The 25129-nt window shown below is 43.8% G+C and overlaps 1 protein-coding gene across 4 annotated transcripts in view; it reads left to right on the forward strand.

Annotated features, from left to right (window-relative positions):
* The first annotated feature begins 214 nt into the window (after nt 1–214).
* LOC144700149 (DENN (AEX-3) domain-containing protein) overlaps nt 215–25129 on the forward strand; it is a 39112-nt gene continuing 14197 nt past the window's right edge. For 2 of the 4 annotated variants that reach the window (XM_078571563.1, XM_078571565.1), the window contains exons 1-3: nt 215–430; nt 616–942; nt 2357–2554. In XM_078571563.1, coding sequence (XP_078427689.1) covers nt 712–942; nt 2357–2554 — 429 coding nt within the window. In that variant the 5' untranslated portion in view covers nt 215–430; nt 616–711. Of the gene's footprint in view, nt 431–463; nt 943–2356; nt 2555–5420; nt 17938–25129 lie in introns of those variants that run through there. The other 2 variants (XM_078571564.1, XM_078571562.1) reach the window with 2 other exon arrangements.

A 25129-nucleotide genomic window follows, 5' to 3' on the forward strand; every position in this document is an offset into this window, starting at 1 on the left:
GGATCAGTTCAGACCGCACGAACACGCCACGTCGGACCCCACGCGTCATCAGGAGAAAAGAATCTCTAATCGAACGGTCTAGATCGATTGGTTTTTTATTTTCTTCTGTTTAATCAGAAATTAATGATAAAAGGTCATGCTATCGGTTCTGTGACTTGTGTCGTTGGTTCGTTCCCGCGTTCTTCTCGACCACTATAAATACGTTTCTCCCTCTTTCCCTGTCGTTGTCCCCGACTCGCGGAGAGCACAGTAGTTCGATCTTGCGGAGTCGCCAAACCTTCAGTAAATCTTCACGAGTTTTGGACAATTTACGGTCCATCAGTCCTCCGGAAAGAGTCATAGACGTAGTTTGCTGTCAATTTTTTTCACGCAGAAGCCTCCGGACAAGCGGCGACAGCTGCGATCTTCGCTGTATCGCATTGTTCTTGGAGTAACGTCCAGCCCTAGCTCTAAAAATCCGTTGAAGAATACCGAAACTTCATTTATGTTACTAGATTTCATCGTTTGGAATTCAATCCTGTGATGAATCAGTTTCCACGAACGTTTTTTCTATGAATGCGGTTGCCGTATTGTCTAGACTTCGGTTCTGAGTGATCTTCTTTGTTTCCGTTTCAGGATTGTAACGGATATCTTCAATTTCTGTCATGTTATTTGGTAGTCTCCCGCTGCTCTCGTAACTCTCGTAGATTGCTGCCGGCTTCGAAGTTAGAGATGGATTCTGACGAGGTCACGGTTAGGGCTAGCGGAGAAGCATCATCGCCGCGAAGAAAACAGGTAGAGCAGCATCGCAGTAAAAGTGTTCAGAGATTCATAAGGCAAATGCAGCGAGTGTGGAAGAAGGCTCCGGTCAGTTCACGGGATCAGGGCTCTAGAGCGAACGTGAACTTGGAAGCTATGGCGAATCAGAAGCGGCAGTGGTATCAAATCCATTCCCACTCTCAGGTAAGCGAAGATTTTTTAATCTTCCTTCAAGCATTTGCAATAGCAATGGAATGACCTACGGAGTTAGAAGGCTGGATAGAGTGAAGTTCGGGTGTTGTCCTCCTTATATCTGGTGTCAGTGCCTCAGTTCTGCATAGTAGTTCAAAAACGTCGTGGATTAAAGGCAGACAAACCTTAGCCCTGATCGATGTCTTTGGCTTTATACATCGGATGTTTCTGACCTTCATAATCGTGGCCTAAAATCTTCGAGCTCAATGCTGAAGTTCTACCATTGCCTCGTTTTTTGGCCTAATAAGTATATCGATCATGAGGGAAACTTACTCTTGTGCTTTACTGATGATTAGCAGCAGAGCTTTGTCAATACAGTGAAATATTGTTATGTTACTACCGAAAATTTGAAGATATTTATTATGCAAAGTCTGTGAGAACGCCAAATCTGGCCGACCTATCTGGCTTTTCGACGCGGCAGATATTTTGGTTGATTTTATTTTTATTTCTTGGATTAAGCTTGTAGGAAGCTAGTTATGTTTCTAAGGTATGTTGAGCCAAAAATACGAGGTTATAAAATTTTGCTTCGTTTTGACGGTGTACTACTTGATTTACATGAGCTGGCCTCGCATGAACTGGATATCTAAAAAATCCTGACATGAAGCACTTCTTTGTGGGCAGAACAAGGTTTCTGGTTAGAACTTTCTTGTAGGATGCTGGTTAGAATCATTTAATGCACAAGGCACAACAGGCATCGCAATCAAACATCTGTTGATTTCACCAAATTTTGTTCAATTTTCGATGTGATTCCTATCCAGGTCTTAACAATTATAATTTATTATTAAACGTAAGATGCCAAGAAGATTCAGAAAAAGATGGAAATAAAAAAGGGGATCGAATGGCATCTCACAATCCTTGAGCATGAAGGCATTAGGGCCAGATGAGTGAGAGAGAAATATGATGAACAAAGATACAGAAAATGGGCAGGGGCGAAGGGCAGAGTCGCCGCCCTGGGAGATGCATTACTGTAAGAAAAGCCACATCGTAACTAGACCATTACAAGGTTGTTTATAGTTTCAAGGTATGACTGTTGAGCTGCTGACCTCTGGCGTCTAGATTTAGCAGTGGATTTTAATCTGGGAAACCATTGTCTCTTTTGCAATATTTTATCATCAAACTGTTCAGAAGGCTGTGCTTATCAAAACTATTCAGAGTCTCCTTGAACGATGCTAGTTTTTCTGGCACTCTAAATACCATGGCTTTCAATCGACCTAATCGATATCCAGTTCTCACATAGTTACCAAATTTTCCTATTCAACTTTGGAGAGTAATTTAATGTTTAATTTAGTTTTACTGAGTAATTTATTGTTTAAATCTTTTTACAATCGCTTATTTTTCATTTTCCTACTTTTTTATGCATCGTCAGGAATATAAGCAAGAGAAGAATCCTGTATCACTTTTTGAACATTTATTAGTCATTGGTCTTCATTCATGTTCAAAACTCGAAAGTGTTGAGGATATGTTTGCCCAAAAGAAGGCATGGGAGGCCCGGACTTCGAGATCGGAAGCTTGCAGTCTGAAGAAGTCTCCATATCATGGACGTCCACCTATGCTTGATCCCCAGGTATATTTTCTGTTAAAGATTGATGATTTTTATTTCTTCCATATTTATTGATAATCTCTCGCTTGCCTCTTGCAAACTTGCTTAAAACTTTTCAGTTGTCTACGAGTTTCCGTTTGGATTTTGTTGAACCCCTTCTGGCAAGGCAGGCTCCACATCAGTGGGATCCAATGGGAACCCTGTCACAAAGGGAGTGGTTCTCCAGAAATCCTAACGTTGGACGTCAAGGGAAAACAACATGTTCTGACTAACCCTAAAAAAAGAGGTTTCCCTACTTATTATGTAAGGTTACAATGCGGGCCACTTACCAAGTGATCCTCAGTGGGCCTTCTAAGAAGACCTAACATGTGACCCTCATAAGGGTATTTATGCAAATAGATGAAATACAGGGTATGTAAATAAAAACATGTTAATTGACTGATACCTCCTTCAAGCTGGTGCATAGATTCTTCAGATGTCCATCTTGTCACTGAGCTGACTGAATACTGTTCCAGGCAGCCTTTTGCTCAGCATATCTGCCACCTGGTCTATCGACTTCACATGCTCCAACTGGATGTTCCCTGATTATTTTGTTTTATGAAAAAATGCCTATCAATTTCAACATGTGTGGTTCTATCATGCTGCAGGATTATGTGCAATATCAACTGCTGCCTTGCTATCACAATACGTAGAAGCTGGACCTGTGAGAGAGATTCCATCTTCTTCAAGCAGACTCCTGACCCAAATAGCTTCACACATTCCTTTTGCCACTAATCTATACTCTGTTTCTGCACTTGAACATGCAACTACGGCTGTTTTTTTCTCCTCCATATGACTAACTTTTCACCGAGAAAAGCATTATTCCCTGTAGTAGGTTGTTGATTGACCACAGATCGTACATAATCTGCATCCATGAATATCTCCAAATAGGTTCCTCCACCTTAGCCGAAGAAGAGTCCAAGACTGATAGGATCCAGGAGAAAAGAAAATTGAGAGTCAGAATATTCCAGATCAGATCAAATGTCAGATAGATCATGATAGCATTCCACCAATTAGTACAATGTAGCATACAATCATAGAGAATATAGAAGAAAGTATCGAACCAGGATCTCTCGATCCCCTTCTGGACGTTGGGTTCTCCTGCTCTCCAGCCTTTCCCGCGCGCTGACGGGCCTCGACGACTTCTTGAAAAATATGGCTTGTCCTCGTGGGCTGCTCCAGGTCTTTACTTATAGGGTCGTTGACCCTATTAGTGTCCACAGGCTGACGTGGCATGGCCAATGCTGTTAAGCCTCTTTCTTTTATATTTTCTTGAAAAGTACTTATCAATACTCCCTCCATGGACTTTAAGCTTGTCCTCAAGCTTGAATTGAGGAAAGGAATTGTGAAGTAATTGTGCTCCCTCTCATTGATGTTGCTTCGCATTGTGATAAGTTGGACCACTTTACTAACACTTCCAGCCCACACGAAGTTTGTCTGGTTTGAAGAATTTCCTCTGGAAAAACCTGCCATCCCAGCTCTGAAGTTAGAAAAGAAGGAAGAGGTTGTGCTATATGTGAATCTCCCAGTTCTCATTTTAGTAACGATGCATGAAATACTGGATGCAATGTTGATGATGACGGTAGATCTAGGCGATATGCAACCTGACCAATCTTTTTAAGGATTTTGTATGGGCCAAAATATTTTGGGCCTAACTTTTTAAAAGCCTTCCTTGCTAAAGTCTTCATTTTGTAAAGGTCGAAATTTCAGATAAACCAACTCATCTTCTTTAAAGGATTCATCTCTTCTATGTTCATCAGCATGTGCTTTCATTCTAGATTGGGATTTAGTCAAATGTGTCTTGAGATTTGTGAGCATTAAATCTCTTGTCTATTAATAATTGATCAATAGAGTCGAATGGGGATGCTGGAGACCCATATCTGGGTAATGAGGGAGGATCCCTTCCGTAGACCACCTTGAATGGGGATGTACCGATGGATGTATGGAAGGAAGTGTTGTAGTTATATTCTGCCCAATGAAGCCACTGGCTCCATTTTTTTGGATTCTCTGAGGAAAAACAGTGTAGACATGCGCCAAACCGTGCGAGCGGATCGCGCTCGTGCGGTTGGGCGCATGTGCAATGCGGTTGTGCGCATTTTCGCACACGATTTTCGCACACCGCACCGCCCACCGCACAGGGGTCGGTGCGAAAATCGGACGATGTGCAAATTCATAGAAATATCTTCCCATATCTGATTTGGAATAGGAAGTGGTTGCAGAAGGCCCCATGGTGATAGTGTTGATGCTTTGCGTTGTTGACATATGTGACACTGGTTGACATATGTCTTGGTCACCTTCCTCATTCCCTTCCAGAATACTTGTTGAGATGGCCTTTTAATAGTCCTCCGAAATCCCCATGCCCTCCTATTCTCAAATCATGAAATTCTTTCAATACCAAGGGTATTAAAGATGATTTTTCAGTAAGCATAATGCGATTTTTGTAACAAGGGAGTCCCTGACAAATAGAGTAATTAAGAACAGCTTCTGGATCTTGCTAGATAGTGTACTCTTGATTTTAGAGAACCTTGGATCCTGACGGATTTCATGTTCGACGGTGGACTTGTCATACCAGTGTATGACTGTAAGTGAGCAACACACACCCTCTTCTTCGATTATAGATCTGAAAAGGGCATCTGCTACCACAATCTTCTTTCCTGCCTTCTAGTGAATATCAAAATTAAAACCAAGGAGTTTAGATAACCACTTATGGTAGTGCAAAGGAACTTCTTTTTGTTCAGATAGAAATCTCAAACTGAATTGCTTGGTCTATGTAGAAAATTTCTGGAACATAAGATAGTGCTTCCATTTTTGGGTAGCCCATACCACAACAATTAACTCTCTTTGTATGCAGACTTGGATTTAGCTCTTGGAGAAAGAATTTTACTGAAATATGCAATTGGATGAGATTTTTGTTGTAAAACCGCCCCCACTGCTTGACCAGATGCATCAGTCTCTAATGAAAAAGGTAGAGAAAAATCTGGTCGCTGAAGTACTGGAGCTGATGACAAAGCTGTCTTTAAATTCTGAAATGTGATTTCTGCTTCATCTGACCATCTAAATGAATTCTTTTTCAGTAATGCAGTAAGTGAATGAGCTATTTCAGCATATTTATGTGCAAACCTTCTGTAGTAACCTGTTAAACCCAGAAAACCCCTTAAGTGTTTTATTGTTGTGGGCGACTGCCCTTGTGAAATGGCTTCTATTTTTGATGGATCAGTGGAAACTCCCGCAATCGAAATCCCGTGCCCCAAATACTCCACATATGTTCGCCCAAATTGACATTTCTCAGGTTTGACGTGTAGGCTATTTTGGGCTAATATTTCAAAAACTGTTGATAAATGTTCTTCATGCTGATTGATATCTCGACTGTATATCAGGATATCGTGGATACTTTTTAAAAATTGTATTCATGAGAGATTGGAAAGTAGCCGGGGCATTAGAAAGTCCAAAAGGCGTGACATTGAATTCATAATGACCCTGATGTGTTCTGAAAGCAGTTTTATGGATGTCTGAGGGATCCATTCTCACTTGATAATAACCAGATCTGAGATCCAATTTTGAGAAAACGGACATTCCATGTAACTCTTCCAGCAATTCATCCACAATTGGTATTGGAAAACGATTAGGAACTGTCATCTTGTTTAGAGCTCTATAATCAATGAATAATCTATAACCTCCCTCTTTCTTTATTACCAACAATGCTGGACTTGAGAAACAGCTATTCGAGGGTTTGATGATGTTCATGTCTAGCAGTTCTTGTTTCAAAACTTCTAAGACATTTTTGTGTAGATAAGAATATCTATAGGGTCTCATGTTGACTGGTGTTGATCCAGGGATTAGGTGAATTTTATGATCACATTCTCTAGAAGGTGGTAACTCTCGGGGTTTTTCAAATACTGATGAGAATTTCGAGTGAAACCCATGCAGATATGAAGCTATGTTGAGAGAGTTTACCTCAGTAGTGGCAATAAGATGTTGTTGATTTATCCAATGCACATGTCGAATGGAATTTATCCAGTCCTCATTAGCCCTTTCATCTTCAAAGGAAGAGTGCCTCTTCCCATTTAATTCTGGGTCTGACTTAATGGTGATAATCTGCCCTTGCTAGAAAATCTTCAACATAAGATGATCGTAGTTGGAATGAAACCAACTCAAAGACCTGAGCCAAGGAATGCCTATGTCAGGATCCCTTCTGGAACCCGTAATCTCCCTCTCTCACTCCTGGCGGCTAGGGTTTGGAAGAAGAGGAAGACAAAAAGCCTCATCTCATTAACTTGCAGGATCTGTATAAATACAGATCCAGTAACAGTTACATTCGTAATGGGCCAGGCCCAGTAATGAGAGAAACAGGAAATAGTAAGAAATAGAAAGGAAGAAATAGGAATTTCGAAATAGAGAAATAGGGAAATAGGAAAGAGGGCATCGGCTAACACCCCCCCGCAAGTTGGGTATGTATGTTAGTCATGCCCAGCTTGGTGGCTAGCCTGTGTACTCCCGGGCCAGGTAGTCCATTAGTAAAGATGTCTGCTACTTGATCAGCAGATCCAACATAGTCAATAGTAACAATACCAGCTTCAATCTTCTCCTTTATAAAATGTCGATCAATCTCAATATGTTTGGTCTTCTCATGTTGGACAGGGTTCTTAACAATGGCAATTGCTGACTTATTATCACAATACACTTTAATTGGGTCTTCTTCCTTGATTCGTAGCTCTGTCAAGATGCACTTAATCCACAGTCCTTCACATATGCCCTGGGCAAGTGCTCAGAGTTCTGACTCTGCACTTGATCTCGCAACAACCTGTTGTTTCTTACTTCTCCATGTTACCAGACTTCACAATAAAAGAACAATAACCAGAAGTTGACCTTCGATCAATCACTGACCCTGCAAAATCTGCATCTGTATAGATATTTACTGATATATTACCAGTCCGTCGGAATAGAAGTCCTTGCCCCACTGTCCTCGTCAGGTATGCCAAGACTCGATGAGCTGCCTGTAGGTGAATCTCTCTTGGATCATTCATATGCTGACTCAATACTCCCACAGCGAAGGCAATATCTGGGCGAGTGTGATTGAGATAAATCATCTTCCCAATAAGTCTTTGATAAGCTTCTCGATTAACAGGTGCACTGTCCTCTCCTCTTCCAAGTTTCACATTGGGGTCAATGGGATTAGCTGCTGGTTTGCAGGCAGTCTTGCCTGTTTCCTTCAACAAGTCGAGTATGTACTTGTGTTGTGAAAGGCAGATACCTTCCTTGGAGTGAGCCACTTCTATTCCCAGGAAATAACGTAGGGTCCGAAGTGATTTAATTGCGAATTCCTGAGATAGACATCGACCCAGTCTTCTAGTCTCTTCTATGTCACTGCCAGTGACTATGATATCATCAACATAGACTAGTAGAATAGTCAATTTTCCATCTTTACTGTGCTTGAAAAACATAGTGTGATCTGCATTACTTTGAAGATATCCCAGCTGCTTCATAGACCTTGTAAACTTCCCAAACCAAGCTCGAGGTGGCTGTTTTAGTCCATATAGAGCCTTCTTCAGTTTACACACCATTTGTCCATCAGTAGACAGATTATATCCAGGTGGAGGGGACATATACACCTCTTCATCAAGTTCACCATGCAGGAATGCATTCTTCATATCATACTGAAATATTCCCCAGCTGAAATGAGCTGCCAGTGCAATAGTATCCTGACTGCATTCAATTTTGCCACTGATGCAAATGTATCAAAATAGTCTATCCCATATGACTGAGTAAAGCCTTTTGCCACCAGCCGAGCCTTATACCTCTCCAATGTTCCATCAGAGTTGTACTTTGGTGAATACACCCATTTGCATCTCACAACTTTCTTTCCCGCAGGTAAATGTACTAGATCCCATGTGTGGTTGTCTCCCAAGGCCTGCATTTCGAGGTCCATTGCTGCTTTCCATTCTGGCATAGACAAGGCCTCCTCTACAGATCGTGGGATCACCACATCCACCAGGTTACTCTGGAAAGTCTGGTACTGAGGTGACAATCTGTTATAGGCCAAGTAATTGGACATTGGGTAAATAGTCTTCTTGGTACAGCTTCTTACACCCTTTCGAAGGGCTATAGGCCAATAATACTGATCTGCTGGAGTTGTTTGATCACTTGCTTTCTCAGGCTCAGGTTGTGTATTATAGTTACCTTCTTCAACTTCTCTGATTCCGTGTCCACCGAAGTAATCTCAACAGGTTCAATCTGGCCAATATCAGCTTCGGTTTCTGACAAGCTTGGTTTCTCAGATGTACTTGTGCCTGACTGGGGGCTCTCTGCTTCAACACTTGAGGGCATCCATTCTAACCATGTACTGTCACTTCCTGATGGCTTCGGGTTGCTCTTGTGGAAATATGACTGGATCTCATCGAAGGTTACATCTGCTGAAATAAAGAATTTATCAGTTGTGGGATGAAAACATTTGTACCCCTTCTGAGAGAATGAGTAGCCAACCATAGCACATTTAATGGCCCTTGGGTCAAATTTTCCTCACCCTTGATTGTGGACATGAACAAATGCCACCGACCCAAAGACTCTGGGCTTGAGTCCTGTCTTCAGATCAACCTGCTCAAACATCCCTGAAAGAAGTTCCAGTGGACTTCGATAAAGAAGCCCTTTTGAAGGGGTCCGGTTTATCAGGTGGACTGAGGTGAGAACATGATTATGAAGCAATAATGTCCTTGCCATTCCCAAAATATGGCCTATACGTCTCTCTGCTAGACCATTCTTCTGGGGGGTGTTAACGCAGGAGGATTCATGAATGATCCCATTCTGTTGAAAATAGTGGGACAAAAACATGTTAAAGTAATCACATGCATTATCAGATCTGAATCTTTTCACAGTGACCCCAAATTGATTCTTTATCATTTCCATAAAGATTTTAACAGTCTGACCAACTTCCATCTTGGACTTGAGCAAATACACCCACGTAAATCTTGTGGCATCATCCACAAATATAAGAAACCACCGGTGACCAGATATACTTGTTATTGGTCTCGGACCCCATACATCACTATGAATGCGATAAAGTGGGGTATCACTCCTCCCAATATGATTTAATGAGGTTCTTTTATGTTTTGCCAGTTGACAGGCATCGCAAGATAATTTTTCAACCTTAACATCCTTAAATAGAGAAGGAAACCAGGTCTTTAACAAGCCAAAAGAAGGATGGCCAAAACTGGAATGATAAAGCAAGATTTGAGCAGCTTCATGTGCTCTCCCCCTTCCATCCCAGACAGACTGCAGAGTGGAGAAACACGTTGCTCCTTCTTCTTCAAAAAACAGCAATCCATCCTTAGCCTTAACACGTCCAGTCTTCTGGCCCACCACCTTATCATAGAAATAACAGTCATCATTGTCAAGTATAAATCTGTAAGGAAGCTCTTTTACTAAACGCTGAGGTGAAATTCAGTGTGCCTTCAGCAGTGGAACATGTAATACATTCCTTAGCCTTCCTAGAGGATGAACCTCTAGATCACCGATACCTGTAACCTGCAATGCTTCTCCTCCAGCTGTTAACACCCTCCTTTGACCATCAATAGGTCTATAGTTAAGAAATTTAGAAACATTGGGGGCCTATGATCTGTTGCCCCACAGTCAATGACCCATAATGTCCTTCTTGACTTAGAAAAAATATGTGCATCACCAAAGTAGGCCTTAGCCTCACCGGAGTGGACGAGTGACGCGGAGCTCAACATGCTCTTCAGTTTTTCAAAATCCTCCTCCAACTTCTCCAGCTCGCCCAGTTGGCCTGAGGAAGTAGGCTTCACACACTCGGCTGCTGAAGATTTTTGGGGTTCAGTTTGCGAATGAGTGGTTGTATAAGCCTTCCCCTGTTGAGTTGGTTTCCCATGCAGCTTCCAGCTCATGTCTTGAGTATGTCGCCAGCGCTTGCAGTAGGTGCAGAATAGATCATCCTTCTCATCTCCTTTCTTCACATGTCCCTGCTGAGTTTTGAATTGGTTACCCTGCTGGTTGGAGTTGCTGTTTTTAGTCTCTGGTACAGTAGGGCGTGGAAGAACTCCATCTTTTTTCTTAGTCAAGAAGGCTGTAGTCTCTCCCTTTCCAGGCTCCACCAGCTGTTGTAGCCTCATCTCTTCATCTAGAACGATACTGATTGCCTCTTCAAGATTTGGAACTCTCTCTCTGTGCAAGATCTGGCTCCTCAACGCCTCATACTCCATGTTGAGGCCCATGAGAAACTTGTAGAGACGATCCTTCATCACATACTGCCATTCTGGTGACTCAGGATTCAGAATTGGCCTGCAGTGGTCGATCTCCCGCCAAAGGGCTATTAATTCAGTTGAATATTCGTCCACGGACCCCTCTCCCTGCACCAAGTTAGTAGCACGAGTAACTAAGCTGTAGATGCGCCAGTCAATGCCTCAATTAGAGCTACTCCTCTGTGCATGGTCCCATATTCCTTTTGCAGTCTTCAGGAACAGAAATTTCTTGAATCTTTCCCCAGCCATGCTGCCCAAGAGCCAAGCATGAACCAGTGAGTCCTCTTGCTTCCAAACTCTGTAGTTTGGATCTTCAGAATCGACCACCCTAGTGAGGTGGTCAAGGAGTCCCAGTCCATCAAGAATCAACTCGACATACTGACTCCAGTGAAGTAGGTTTAAGCCATCATACTTCACCGACTCAGGAACTTTGGGAAAAGTAATCTGTGGAGCTCTCTCATGGTCTTGAAGAGACACCATCTTTCCTGATGAAACTTGGCTCATCTCCGCGTTGGCCATGACCAGGCGCTCCTTGTTCCAAGCAGGCCAAAATCACTGCAGGTGAACACAGCAGAATGCCCCGGATTAGGGCTCTGATACCATGTCAGGATCCCTTCTGGAACCTGTAATCTCCCTCTCTCACTCCTGGCGGCTAGGGTTTGGAAGAAGAGGAAGACAAAAAGCCTCATCTCATTAACTTGCAGAATCTGTATAAATACAGATCCTGCAATGAGAGAAACAGGAAATAGTAAGAAATAGAAATAGGGAATAGTAAGTGTTAGCTCCACTGGCCCATTGGGCTCACATGGGACTACTAATGTGACCGTTGAACTCCCACGGTCATGAGATGACCGTTGGAGTCCAACGGGTATTTTTCCCTCTTGTCTAAACGGCTATAAAAGCTAATGTACAACATGTGTTTTTCGATGGATGAATATACGAGTTTATCTTTGTTTACGATATCTTTCTCTCCCTCTGATCTCCCGATCTCACATGGTATCAGAGCGAATCCAAAAAATTTTCTTTTGCTTCGAAAGATTGAAAGACCGTGAGAATTTGGAAGCTTTCTCGCGGAACCCTACTCTCCGAAGGAAATCGATCTCGTCAACCCTACGACGTGTTTCTGTCGTCCTGAAATCGTACCTGTTCCCATCCGTTGAGCTATTCTCGGCGGAGCTCTGCGTTCGTAACCTCCTGTGCCTACGGAAATCGTTATCAACGAACCTGTGAAGCCAGATTTCGGTTGTAGATCTGCTCTCGGCAGTTTTTCGGCAGCTTTCGGACGGAAAATAGCCAGATTTCGGCCGTAGAATCTTTCTCAACCGTGCTCTGCAGTTTTTCCTCACCTGGTGCCGTATCCAGTCGGCGATTTTTCTTCTATTTTGGGCAGTCACCTTATTTCGGACGGGAAGCTGTGCCTGACGGTGTTCTGCAGTTCTTTTTCTCAGCTGTTGCCGTACCCATTCGGCTATTTTTACTTACTTCGGGCCGTATTCATTCGGCGCACGCGTCTTCTTCGAGCAACCATCGTCAACTGTCTTTGACCGGTAACTCTTCATCTACCCCACTTTATTTACCAATTGCTTAGATTCCATGGGAGGCAAATCTCGGTCCAAGACGTTGGAAAGGGAATTAGAGACGTCAACTTCTACTATCAAAGAGACAGATATTACAACCCAGAACAGGTTGATACTACCTGATCTGGATATGAAATATAATGGGCTCAATGGGCAGAAATGGGTTACCCTTGCTCAAAGGTCTCTCAAAGCTGCGTACTTGGGCAAACATCTAACGGAGGATGCCCCTTCAGAGGAGGATCCAAAATTATATATTTGGGAGTCGGAGGAGGCCTTTATTGTGAATTGGATGATCCGGAATATGGAAGAAGAACAATGAGATGACTATATTCTTATAGACTGCGTTCGAGATCTTTGGGAAGAAATTAATAAATCATGTGTAGAGACCCACAGCGACTTTCGTGTTTTTGACCTCCGGGAACAGGAGAGAACACTGAAGCAAGGCAGTATGTCCATATCCTCATATTCAGCAAAGCTCAAAGCTATTTGGAGAGAACTAGATCTTCTCTGGCCCACTGGAGATAAGAATTCACTATCTTATCTCCGAGAGGTCAAGTTCAGAACACTCACCTTTTTGATGGGTTTAAACCCCGAATACGAAAATTTACGAAGCCAACTTCTTCATCGAGAAAGATTTCCAACACTAGCAGAAGCTATCTCCGAACTGCAAGGAGCAGAACGGCGGAGAAAATTGACGCTTAAAGATGAAGACTCTACTACTCCGACCTCGGTAGCTCACCTAGCCAAAAGGGGTGAGCCACGAAATAATTCAAGCTCTTGGGCGCCTTCTCCACAGATTCCTAAAGTAACTCCAAAGGAAGGTAATCCTCCAGAACCACTCGTTTGCGGCTATTGCAGGAAGGAAGGCCACGTAAAAAAGGACTGCAGAAAACTGGCCTGGAAGGAGGAGCAGATCCGAAAAGGTCTCTGGGTGCCAAGAGACCAGAAAAAGGCATATGTTGCAAGTGAAGGGGGAGAACCCTCCACCAAGAAGAGCAATGATGGGGGAGAAATTCAAAAACTCATCCAATCCGAGATGAGCAAGATTCTACAGAAGATAAGCTCCACTTCATTAGCCAGATCAGGTGAGCACTTTGCTTTCACTACTTACAATAATGTTAGTCCTATATCATCATCTTGGATTTTGGATTCAGGGGCGACAGGTCACATGTCACCCCAAAGATCCCTTTTTCAATCATATGACTCGGTTTCCAGCAATCATAAGGTTTTTACCGCAAATGATGGGATTTTAAGGGTTGAAGGAAGAGGGACAGTTTTTATCAAAGGAGTAATACTAAAGGATGTTTTACACGTACCTGAATTAAAAGCAAACTTACTTTCCTTAACACAGTTGGTTGTTGACACTGGATGGAGATTTACCCTCGACTCCGATTCTTGTTTTTTGTGCATAAAGGACACCGGGAAGAAGATTTCGTCTGTTAGACAGGAAGGGGGACTTCTCCTACTAGACGACCTAGAGGAGGATGATAACCACAGGGTGGTCTACAATACCAAGAGCGCTGAACGGTTCATCCTCCTCCATCGGAGACTAGGACATCCTTCATTTTCCCTTTTGAAACATGTATACCCCAACCTGTTTAAGGGGATTATCATTGACGATCTGATTTGTGAGTCTTGTCAATTTGCTAAACATAAAAGAACCGTTTTTCCTGTTTCAAATCATAGATCTTCCGCTGCATTTGAATGTGTTCATAGTGATGTATGGGGACCTTGTTCCACCACTGGCCTCTTCCAGCACAGATGGTTTATTTTGTTTGTGGATGATTTCACCAGACATACGTGGGTCTATCTACTGAAATCCAAATCTGAAGTTCCATCAGTCGTTATCCTTTTTTGCGAAATGATACATACTCAGTTTGGAAGAAAGGTGCGACAGATAAGGACCGATAATGCTAAAGAATACTTCTCCGGAGAAGTAAACACGTATCTAGGCGATAGGGGAATTGCGCACCAGTCATCATGTGTGAATACTCCTCAACAGAATGGTCTCGCTGAGAGAAAAATTGGCCATATCATGTCTGCAGCCAGAGCCCTTTTATTTCAAGGCAATTGTCCTAAACAATACTGGAGTGAAGCAGTTGCAACGGCTACACATCTCATAAATCGCACTGCTTCTAGAACTTTGAATTTTTCTGCCCCGATTGATCTTATGTCTTCTGAATTTCCTCATTTATGTTTAAGGACTAATCTGCCAGCCAAGATATTTGGTTGTATTGTGTATGTACATGCTCATCATGCAGGAAAATTGGATCCCAGGGCGCTAAAGTGCTTACTCCTGGGTTATTCTTCTACTCAAAAGGGATACCGATGTTATCATCCCAGCTCAAAACGCCTCTATGTCACAGCAGACGCCTCCTTCGATGAGGCAAGGATGTTTTATGATTCCGAAAGCCGGTTGGACAGCAATCTTGACCCAATGGTTCAGGAGCTCGGCGACAATGGGAGTCAAGAGATCTCTGTACCGTCCAACGTGAGTCAGCAGCATATGGCAGAACCTTTTTTAACTCATACTCAAGGTGAGGAACCTCTAGCTGTCTCAGAAAGTACTCCGAGAATTGATGAAGCAGTTGATGAATATATACCCGGCAATCATGGCTGGTCTATTGCTATTAGCAAAGGTGTTCGGGCATGTACACAGACAAAGCGGTATCCAATTAGCAACTATGTTTCCTATACTCAGATTTCCCCTGAGTATAATAAAATAATTCAAGCTCTAATGACCGTGTCGGTTCCACAGTCTGTTAAAGAAGCTATGTCGTCCAACGAATGGAAGAATGCTATGGATGAGGAAATGGAAACCCTTGAGAGAAATGGCACATGGGTAATGGGTCCTCTCCCAGCTGGAAAAAAACTGGTCGGCAGCAGATGGGTCTTTACTATTAAATATCATTCGGATGGTTCCATTGCAAGGTATAAGGCTCGTCTAGTTGCCCGGGGATATACTCAGTCATACGGTATTGATTATCATGAAACATTCGCTCCTGTCGCCAAGTTAAATACTATTCGAGTCTTAATTGCTTTGGCAGCATTATTTGATTGGAAGTTGTATCAATATGATGTTAAGAATGCTTTCTTACATGGGGAGTTGGAAGAGGAGGTATATATGTCCCCTCCTCCTGGGTATTCTTTAGGCACAAACTTGGGGGATGTATGTCATCTCAAGAAATCTCTATATGGTCTCAAACAATCTCCTTGTGCCTGGTTTGGAAAATTTTCCAAAACCATGCTATCTGCTGGATTCTTTCAGAGTGAAGGCGACCATACTTTATTCATCAAGCATAGTGCGCAAGGAAAGATATCTATTCTTATTGTCTATGTTGACGATATTATAATCACGGGAAATGATGCGGATGAAATTCAGCGCCTTGAGACATATCTCACTGGCTCATTTGATATTAAGGCTCTTGGTCTCCTTACCTATTTCTTGGGTATCGAAGTGGCATATTCTAAGACAGGGATTTTATTGTCACAACACAAATATATCTTGGATTTATTGTGGGAAACTGGTAAATTAGATTGTCGTCCAGCTGCTACCCCTGTTGACATCAATGTTAAGCTGAAAACTGAACAGCATGACAAAGATGCTCCCGTAAACAAGACGTCGTTTCAGAGACTTATTGGCAGATTATTATATCTCAACCATACTCGTCCTGATATCGCATTTGCAGTTAACTCCCTGAGTCAGTTTATGAGTGACCCCCGGGAGTCACACCAAAGAGCGGCTGATCGCATTCTTGCTTATCTTAAAGGTACTATTGGGCAAGGCTTATTGTTTCGAAGGGGCGGAGAACCTAGTGTCGTTCTCTACACCGATTCGGATTATGCTGGCTCGTTTGAGGACAGCCGATCCACCTTGGGTTATTGCAGCTTTCTTGGAGGTAACCTGGCTACCTGGCGCAGCCAGAAACAGAAAGAAGTCTCCCTCTCAAGTGCTGAGGCTGAACTCCGTGCCTTGAAGAAGGGCGTGTGTGAGGGCATGTGGCTCAAAGACATTTTACAGGACTTACATCTATTCCCTGGAACAGGGATACATCTCTATTCTGACAGTAAATCGGCCATTGCCATGGCCAAGAATCCAGTCCAACATGAACGGACCAAGCATGCCAGAGTAGCCCGCCATTACATCAAGAAAAATATTGATGATGGGTTTATTGTCCCACACTATATTCCTACTCTGGAGCAAGTTGCCGACGTTCTCACCAAGGGCCTTCCGGGCCCTCACTTTCAAGCATTGGTGTCCAAGTTGAGCATGTTCAACATCTATACCCAACTTGAGGGGGGGTGTTAGCTCCACTGGCCCATTGGGCTCACATGGGACTACTAATGTGACCGTTGAACTCCCATGGTCATGAGATGACCGTTGGAGTCCAACGGGTATTTTTCCCTCTTGTCTAAACGGCTATAAAAGCTAATGTACAACATGTGTTTTTCGATGGATGAATATACGAGTTTATCTTTGTTTACGATATCTTTCTCTCCCTCTGATCTCCCGATCTCACAGTAAGAAATAGAAAGAGAGAAATAGGAAATTCGAAATAGAGAAATAGGGAAATAGGAAAGTGGGCATCGGCTAACACCCCCGGAATGATATCAAAGTTTCCCAATTCGAAAGGGATCATATTCTGTTTGATGGAAAGTCCCTGGAATTGTAACGGTATGTTGGTGCAGAGTCCTGTGGTCTGTCCGAATGACCCATCAGCTAATACGACTAGAATTTTATGATAAGTCTGTACTGGAATATTCATCTGGGCGATTAACTTGTTGCAGATGCAGTTGAAAGTAGCCCCTCCATCAATCAATTTCCTCACCCTTTGGCCTCTAAGAAATCCCCATATCTTTAAAGAACAAAGTTGGATTGTGGCTGCACTGCCATAAGAATTCTGTAACTCGTCGGATCTTCATCTAATTGCATGAGGTCTTCTTCTGGAACGCGTTGAAATTCTTCCTCGTCTTCTTCTTGTAGCAGATAAATGCTCACTTTCTTCTGACATTTGTGGCCTGGTGTGTACAAGTCATTGCAATTAATAGCGGAAAACTTTCCCTTTTCTCTGTAAAAATTCTTCTGTTGATAACCGTGTGAACTTCTTCTTTCCTTGTTTATTCATTTGGTCTAATACTAGAGTTGAAACAGCTGTTCGCGCCAGAGTATTATTCTGATATTTTCCTGATTGAGTATATGAGGTGCCTTGTCAGAAGTTAGTATTTGAAGTAGAACTGCTCCCAGTGATCATCCTTCTTGAAGGTCAATTGTCTAGAATCTGCAAGTTACTTTCAGCTTCTAAAGAAAAATTCATTATCTCCTGTATTCCATAGGGCCTGTATTTATTTAGTTCAGCTCGAAGGTCGGGTTGTAACCCTCTAAGATATGCAGTCTTATGAACATCCGTAGGTAGATGTGAAAGAAATGCAGCTAGATCTTCAAACTCGGATCTGTATTCTGATACTGATCCTGTCTGCTGAAGATTCATAAAATGTTCATAAAGTGATTTGGTAGAAAGCTTGTACCTCTTCTCAAAATATTGTCCAAACACCACCCAATGGTCAAACCCAAAATTTTCTTCCGTATATATAAACCAACCCTATGCAGGGCCTTCCATGTGCAGCGACACTAGATGAAGTTTTTCAGAATCAGGTATGCGGTGTACCTTAAAAAACCTCTCTTCGCAATTCAACCAGCGCTGAGCATTTGCACCATTAAAGTATGGCAAATCTCCTTTCCTGAATTCTGATTTTCCTTCTGTACGTGCTTCTTGATAAATTGGTACTCGTGTGCATCTTCTCCTGGGTTCTTCTGCTTGTCTAGTTGGAGCTTGATAAGAACCTCAGTCTAGGTTTGTATCGGAAGGAGAGCAGAGGGCGAGGCGAGGTAGATGTTCCCAGTGTAGGAGAGTTGAAACGGGAAGGATAGGAGGGGTCGAACAGAGGAGGCTGGGATCGACCAAGGATGAGCCGCCTGATGCCACGATGAAGGATTGATGATCGCGGGGACGGGGATCGTCGGAGTCTAGAAGGGAACTGAACGGCAGAGGTAGGGATCGGATTGGAGAAGAACCGGCTGAAGATCCGGTGAGACGATCACAGGGATAGAGGAGAAGAGCCGGCTGAAGATCCGGTGAGACGATCACAGGGATAAAGGATCGTTGGACGGTCAAGGGGATGGGACCGAGACAAGGAGGACCGAGATAATGAGCCAAGGGGCCGATCTTACCTTAATTCTTGACTGCCCTCCTCAAGGGAGGGTTATACATATTTATAAGAGAAGGAAGCAATCTACCCTAAACATGAGATGATTAAAGTGCCCCTAGTAGGCTAAAATGCCTAGGATACCCTTGGGGGTACAGGATCGTATCAGAGCTTGAGTTGCACCTTTCAATTTGGAATTCATCGACTGCAATTATACTAAAATGTTTGAAAGAATATCAGCAGTGTCAGGTTGTTATGTTAGTAAACCCTTTTTCTTGTCAATTGACCCTTCCATGATGCCAAATCAAAGGCAGAATTGAAGTAGAATCAGACGAGTATGAATTTATGCACCATCACCGTCGAGTGTAGTAAGATACTAGAATCAAGAAACAGTTACTTCCCTCTGATCTTTCTTGGAATCCTTCAAGGGACAGTTATAATGATGCACGAAAAATATGGATGAGCTGATGTCGTTTTCTTGAAAAACCAAGAACCAGTTATCTTTTGCTACAAATATTTCTCGAACTCTATCAATTGTATCTTGATGAAATGATATGGTGATTCATCGAAAGTAAGGAAGTGAGGATATGTTTTCTTGAAACTGTCAGCCAATCGATATGAAGTTTTCTTCGGAGAAAATAATCGGTCTGAATTTCTTTTGCGGTCAATGTCGCAGGATCAATGCTCTGATACCATTTGATGGGATCCAAGAGAAATCAAAATCGAACGAGACTCTCTTTGTATCGATGAGAGTCAGAATATTCCAGATCAGATCAAATGTCAGATAGATCATGATAGCATTCCACCAATTAGTACAATGTAGCATACAATCATAGAGAATATAGAAGAAAGTATCGAACCAGGATCTCTCGATCCCCTTCTGGACGTTGGGTTCTCCTGCTCTCCAGCCTTTCCCGCGCGCTGACGGGCCTCGACGACTTCTTGAAAAATATGGCTTGTCCTCGTGGGCTGCTCCAGGTCTTTACTTATAGGGCCAGTGCTGTTAAGCCTCCTTCTTTTATATTTTCTTGAAAAGTACGTATCAAAGACACAGCCCCTTTCAGACACGAAAGAACCTTAATGCGGCTTGCCAATCCGTGTATGATTCTGGTAGATAAGTCTGTCAACTAACCTCTGATATTCTTCTCTGTCAACTGGCGAATCTTCTTCAGAAAGCCCCTATTTGATATTGGGATCAATTGGTACAGACGACTGCTTGCACTCAACCATCTTCATCTCGCTCAACAGATCAACCACATACTTACGTTGAGAAATGAAAATTCCACCCTTTGAATTGGCAATCCCTATGCCCTAAAAATATCTCAGTCATCCTAAGGACTTTATCTCGAATATCTGAGAAAGTTTAACTCTTTATCGGTGATTCTTAAGTTCATCATCACCGGAAATAATTAAGTGATATACATACCCAATCGTGATGGAAACCTTGCCTACCTCTGAATTCGTCACAAACACTTTATAATGAGCATTACTTGATGGTATCCCATGTTTCTCATACTTTAAGAAAGCTTACCAAACCAGGCACGTGGTTACTGCTATAAGTCGTACAAGGCCTTTTTAAATTTACACACCGTGTCCAGATTCTTGTTCATAATATCAAGGTGGCAGTTCCATGTAAATGTATTAATCAAGATCCCCATGGAGGGAGGCATTCTTCACATCACAATGATACAGATTCCACTCCAGACTGGCGGCCAAGGCGATTAAGATACGCACAGTGATGAGCTTTGCAACTGGTGCAAATGTTTCTTCGTAGTCTATTCCATAGGACCGTGTGCAACCTTTGCTAATAGCCGGCCTTTTATCTCTCCATGGATCCATCTGCATGATACTTCACTGTTTACCCTGGGGGGCACTAAAAATCTCACATGTACCATTCTTCAACAATGCATCCATTTCTTCATCCAGAGCTCTCTTCCAGTTGTCATCTTTTATGGCACACAGTCACAAATATGGTATTGTCATAGAGTTTAGTGCCATTAATAAGGAACGATACCCTGGTGTAATGCCTATGTATTAATGAAATTTGACATGGAATATTTTCCTTTTTGAGTACAAGGTCTCTTCCCTTTTGTCAAAGCAATAGGCCATCTTCTGTCATTTTCATCTCCAGCAACTTCCGGTTCGTTAACATCATCCACTTCTTCCTCTTGGTTTTCACATTCCATGTCAACTTAATGGTTAGAACAAAATTGAGTCTGAGTCTCAACTGATAGTAGAATCTTCTGAGTCACTTGAGTTATCAACTGTTATTGTTTGTCCACCACTTTCCCGGAACCGGTCTGGAGGATTGCATGTACTTGGATAAATGCACTTGGATTGTGGGAACATGTTGGTAGGACCCTTCTGGGTGGAGAAGAATTTCACTCCATGGAACGTGACATCTGTATAAATAAAGAACCTTCTTGTCATAAGGTGGAAGCATTTATAGTCTTTCTGGATTTGAGGGTATCTCACAAATACACAGTCAACCACCATAGAGCTGAATTTATCCATTAGGTGGTTTGTTTCAAAAAACAAATCCCTTAGGTGGTGCTTGTGAACAAACGCCACACATCAAAGTATTGTTGGTGTGGGGCCAGTCTTCAAGGATAACTCTCCTCTTACATGGTCAACTCCACCCATATCTGTTTACACCTCGAGGGAACTATGATGCCATGAGGCCCTCGACCTCGTGGGCGAGCCTGTCCTTGTACTCTAGGAGTCCCCTAGATAGTCCCTCATTACGATGTAGCCATATTGCCCATAGCACTGTCATCGCTCGGGCCCCCTCTTCCCTCCTCCTAGGGCCCCCTCTCATAATGATCTCCCAAAAAACCACCTCCGATGTCGCGCTTACCGCCAGCTGCGCTTGGGTGACCCAAATCAAGCCGACGAAGTGGCACTCGAAGAATTAAAGGTTGCAGTTATTGTTGCCTCTTGTGCTTAAAGCGCATGCCGTGGATGGATCTGGATACATCCGTTTGTGGAAGACATGTCTCAATAGTCTCTTGTGCAGTAAGAGCCATTAAAAGATCGTTACCTTTAACAGGACCTTTAGGCACCAAATGGCACGACATGCTTGGATAATTGATTGGTCCTCATTTCCTTGGCAAATTCTCGTGTAGGCCTTCTGAACTGAAGTTGGAGTGTCTATCCAAACCCATCCGTCTTATTCTCCATGGCTTGGCCGGCACTGAATTAAGGCTTCTTGCATGCCCAAGAAATGACCCACCCTCTGTTCTGACAAGGCACCGTCTACCCTTGGATTCCATGTGTTGTCCCAACACTCCCCCATTATGCATCAGGGCATCTAGCCACCGCATAGAGCTGAGGGAATACCACCCAAAGACCATTGATCCTTCCAAAAACGAAATAGGGAGCCGTCTCCTGGTCGGGCGGAGAAGAAGTCTCCAACTTGGGGGAAAATCTGTCTAAAGCCCTGTCTGAAAGGCGATGTCCCTCTGCCTGGGGCCGCTTTCTCATCCCAATTTAAACCCGACCGTAGCTGTCCCGCAGAATTTCGATGACTAGTTCCTGCTAGGTTGCATGAGACATGTCACCCACTTTGTTAATAACGTTGGGTTCATGTTTTGTAAGTGTAGGACGTCTAAGCCTCCTTATTTGGTAGGTCTATAGACAATATCCCATGCCACCAGTGCCAGCCCTCAACGGTGCATTTCCACAAGAAACGACGCATTGAGCCTTTGAGTCTCTGACTGATTCTTGCTGGCATCTTGAACGTTGAGAGGTGGAAGATGGAAATTGGCGACAAAACTGACCTGACTAGCACTAATCGACCTCCTCTAGAGAGTACCTTGGCTTGCCATCCTTCCAGTCATCTCTCGACCTTCTCTACTATCGGCTGCCAATCTATCGTAGTCATCTTCCCTGAGGTCAATGGTAGGCCCAAGTATCTCATAGGTTGACTTCCGAGCAATATACCCAATGTCTCTGCACGTTGCGTCTCCACCTCTTGGGAAAGGCCGCTGCTCACAAATGCTGACTTAGCAAGATTGATTTGTAAGGCAGAAAAGTCTCCAAATAGGTCAAGTAAGGTGGACAAGTTTTCCGCCTCCTCCACAGAGCCATCTATAAAAAAGGTGGTGTCATCAGCATACTACAGTAGTGGAATAGCTTGTTGTCTGGTATCCCTTCAAGACACCATGGGAACATGTTAGATTGGTGCATGTGGTGAGTGTATCTGCAGCTAGGAAGAAAAGTAGAGGGGAAAAGAGGCATCTTTGCCTTACCATCTTTTGTAGTTGTATACACCCGCCTTTTGGCTTCCTTTTCACCAATGCTGAGAAGGAGTGCAATGTTTTACATCTCTTCACCCATGTGATCCATTCCTACAAGGAACCCCTCCTCTTCATTGATGCTCACAAGAAACTCCAGTCTTGTGTGTCGTAGGCCTTGGCAAAGCCGACCTTCCACATGAAGCTCCTGGTCCCTTGCCTTCTCCATGAAGCTAAATCTCTCCCGACGCGACTGTGCTATCAACCAATAAACGGCCCGGTGTAAACGTTGATTGAGAGGGTCCGACAAGCTCCCCAATCACTGCCCTCAAATTATTTGCCAAGACCTGAGCAATAGTTAGGTAAATGGAGTTGGATAGCAAAATTGGTCTGAAATTCTCAATTCTTTTAGCATCCTGTAGCTTTTTTCAGCATCTTGTAGCTTTGGTAGGAGAAATAGGTATCCCCGATTAATTCTCTCCTACTGCCGATCCCTTGGCAAAATTCTTCAAACATGGTCATCACGTTTAGCCTCACCAATTCCCAAAACTCTTTGTAGAAGAACACCAGTAGACCATCCGAGCTTGGCGCCCCTTCGCCATTGAGTCCTATATTTGCCTTCTTGGTCTTTTCCGATGAGAAATGGTGGATCAACTCTGCTTTGTGAACCAGATCCAACGTTTGTGCACCCCTACCGCACCACATCCACTGGTTACGTCACCCTTTCTTATAAGAAGAGCAGAAGTGTTCTGTAGTGGCACAGCCCATCGACTGTGACTCGACATGTTCGTGACCTCCCACCTTCAGTTTCTGAACGGAGTTGATTTGTTGCCTCTCGTTTGCTGCCAGATGGAAGAATCTCAGTTAGCCATAGTTGTTTGGACCTTTGTCTCTAGTCCATCTCGAGCTTCTTGTCTTCCTCTGCAACCACACCCCTCCACTTCCTTTGCTCCTTTGCTTCATCTTCTTCCAAAAACTGAGTATCTTCCAGGTCATCCAATTCTATAATCCTACGCAAGGCATCTTGTCTGCTTTATGTTCTCTTGTATGTGCTTGCGGACCTCCACAAGGTGATGCTCTGCCCGTGAATTCTGGCGGCTAGTGTTTCCATTTTGGATCCGAGTTGGGTTTGTGCTGACCACTTTCTCTCTACCTCTTCCTTGAACTCAGCCACCTGCAGCCATGACCTGTCTAGCTTGAAGTAGGTGGGCCTTCTGACCACTTCGTCTCCAGCCCATACAATTGGGGTATGATCTGATAGTGGTTGTGGGAGTGATCTCACGTCCGCTAATGGGAACTGTTCTGTCAGCTCTACCCAACACAAAATTCAGTCTAATCTCGACATCTTGTTGTGGCCCATTGTGCTTCTCCATGTATAAGTGCAATTGGTGGGCCCCATTTCATGCAGTGATGACTATGAAATGAAAGCCCAAAAAACCTCCGAGTCGGCGCCTCTCCCTCCAGCACCGTTTGGTCGAACCCTTACTTCTAACGGCACATTAAAGCCTCCTCCCATCAGGAATGGTCACTCGTGGGATGTGCCCACTAGATCAGCCAACTCTCTCCATAGATCACATCTCCGTGTGACATTTACTGGAACGTAGATCGAGGCTATGACCATCTGTCACACGGTCAGATCCTGAGCTAGGTCTCTTGCTCCAATCTGACATGTGCTGGCCTCAGTGCTCGGAGCAAAACACTGAGCAGCCTTGATCTCTTGCAGCGGAAGTCTTTGCAATTGCTTAAGATCGCATTGAAGGGGTTAGAAGAGATCGTGGGGACGCAGCCCCATCAGGGAATAGGGTCATTGCATTCATATCATGAAAGGTTATATCGTAGTTGGGACAATTACATGGGGGAAGACGAGGGGTGTTACAAACGAACAAGACGAGGCGCATTGCGCCAAGGTATTGTCGCCTCTCCACCTTGAGGCCGCCGCTCCGCGCTCGCGCATCCGCTCTGTTGCTACACATGTGCCCCCGGGCTGGGCGCCGCGCACCCACGGGCGTGGCGATCACACACGCCACCCGTGCCTTGACGATCACACACGCCACCAGCACCCGCGCTGACACCTTCGCGCACAGTCTGCGCGACGCCGACACATTCGACGCCTCAAGCTCTACCCGCGGGAGCGCTACGCGCCCTCTATGCCGCCTCGGCGCTCTCACTATGCCACATGCCTTAGTCTCTTGGCAGGATATCTCCCTACCCCACGCCCCGCACAGCGGCTCACGGGCCGCTGCGCGGCACCCCGTATAACTCCGCGCACTGCACCCTGGACACGCCGCCCGGCTT

The sequence above is a fragment of the Wolffia australiana genome, chromosome 2 (genome assembly GCF_029677425.1).
Source record: "Wolffia australiana isolate 7733 chromosome 2, ASM2967742v1".
NCBI classification, from domain to species: domain Eukaryota; kingdom Viridiplantae; phylum Streptophyta; class Magnoliopsida; order Alismatales; family Araceae; genus Wolffia; species Wolffia australiana.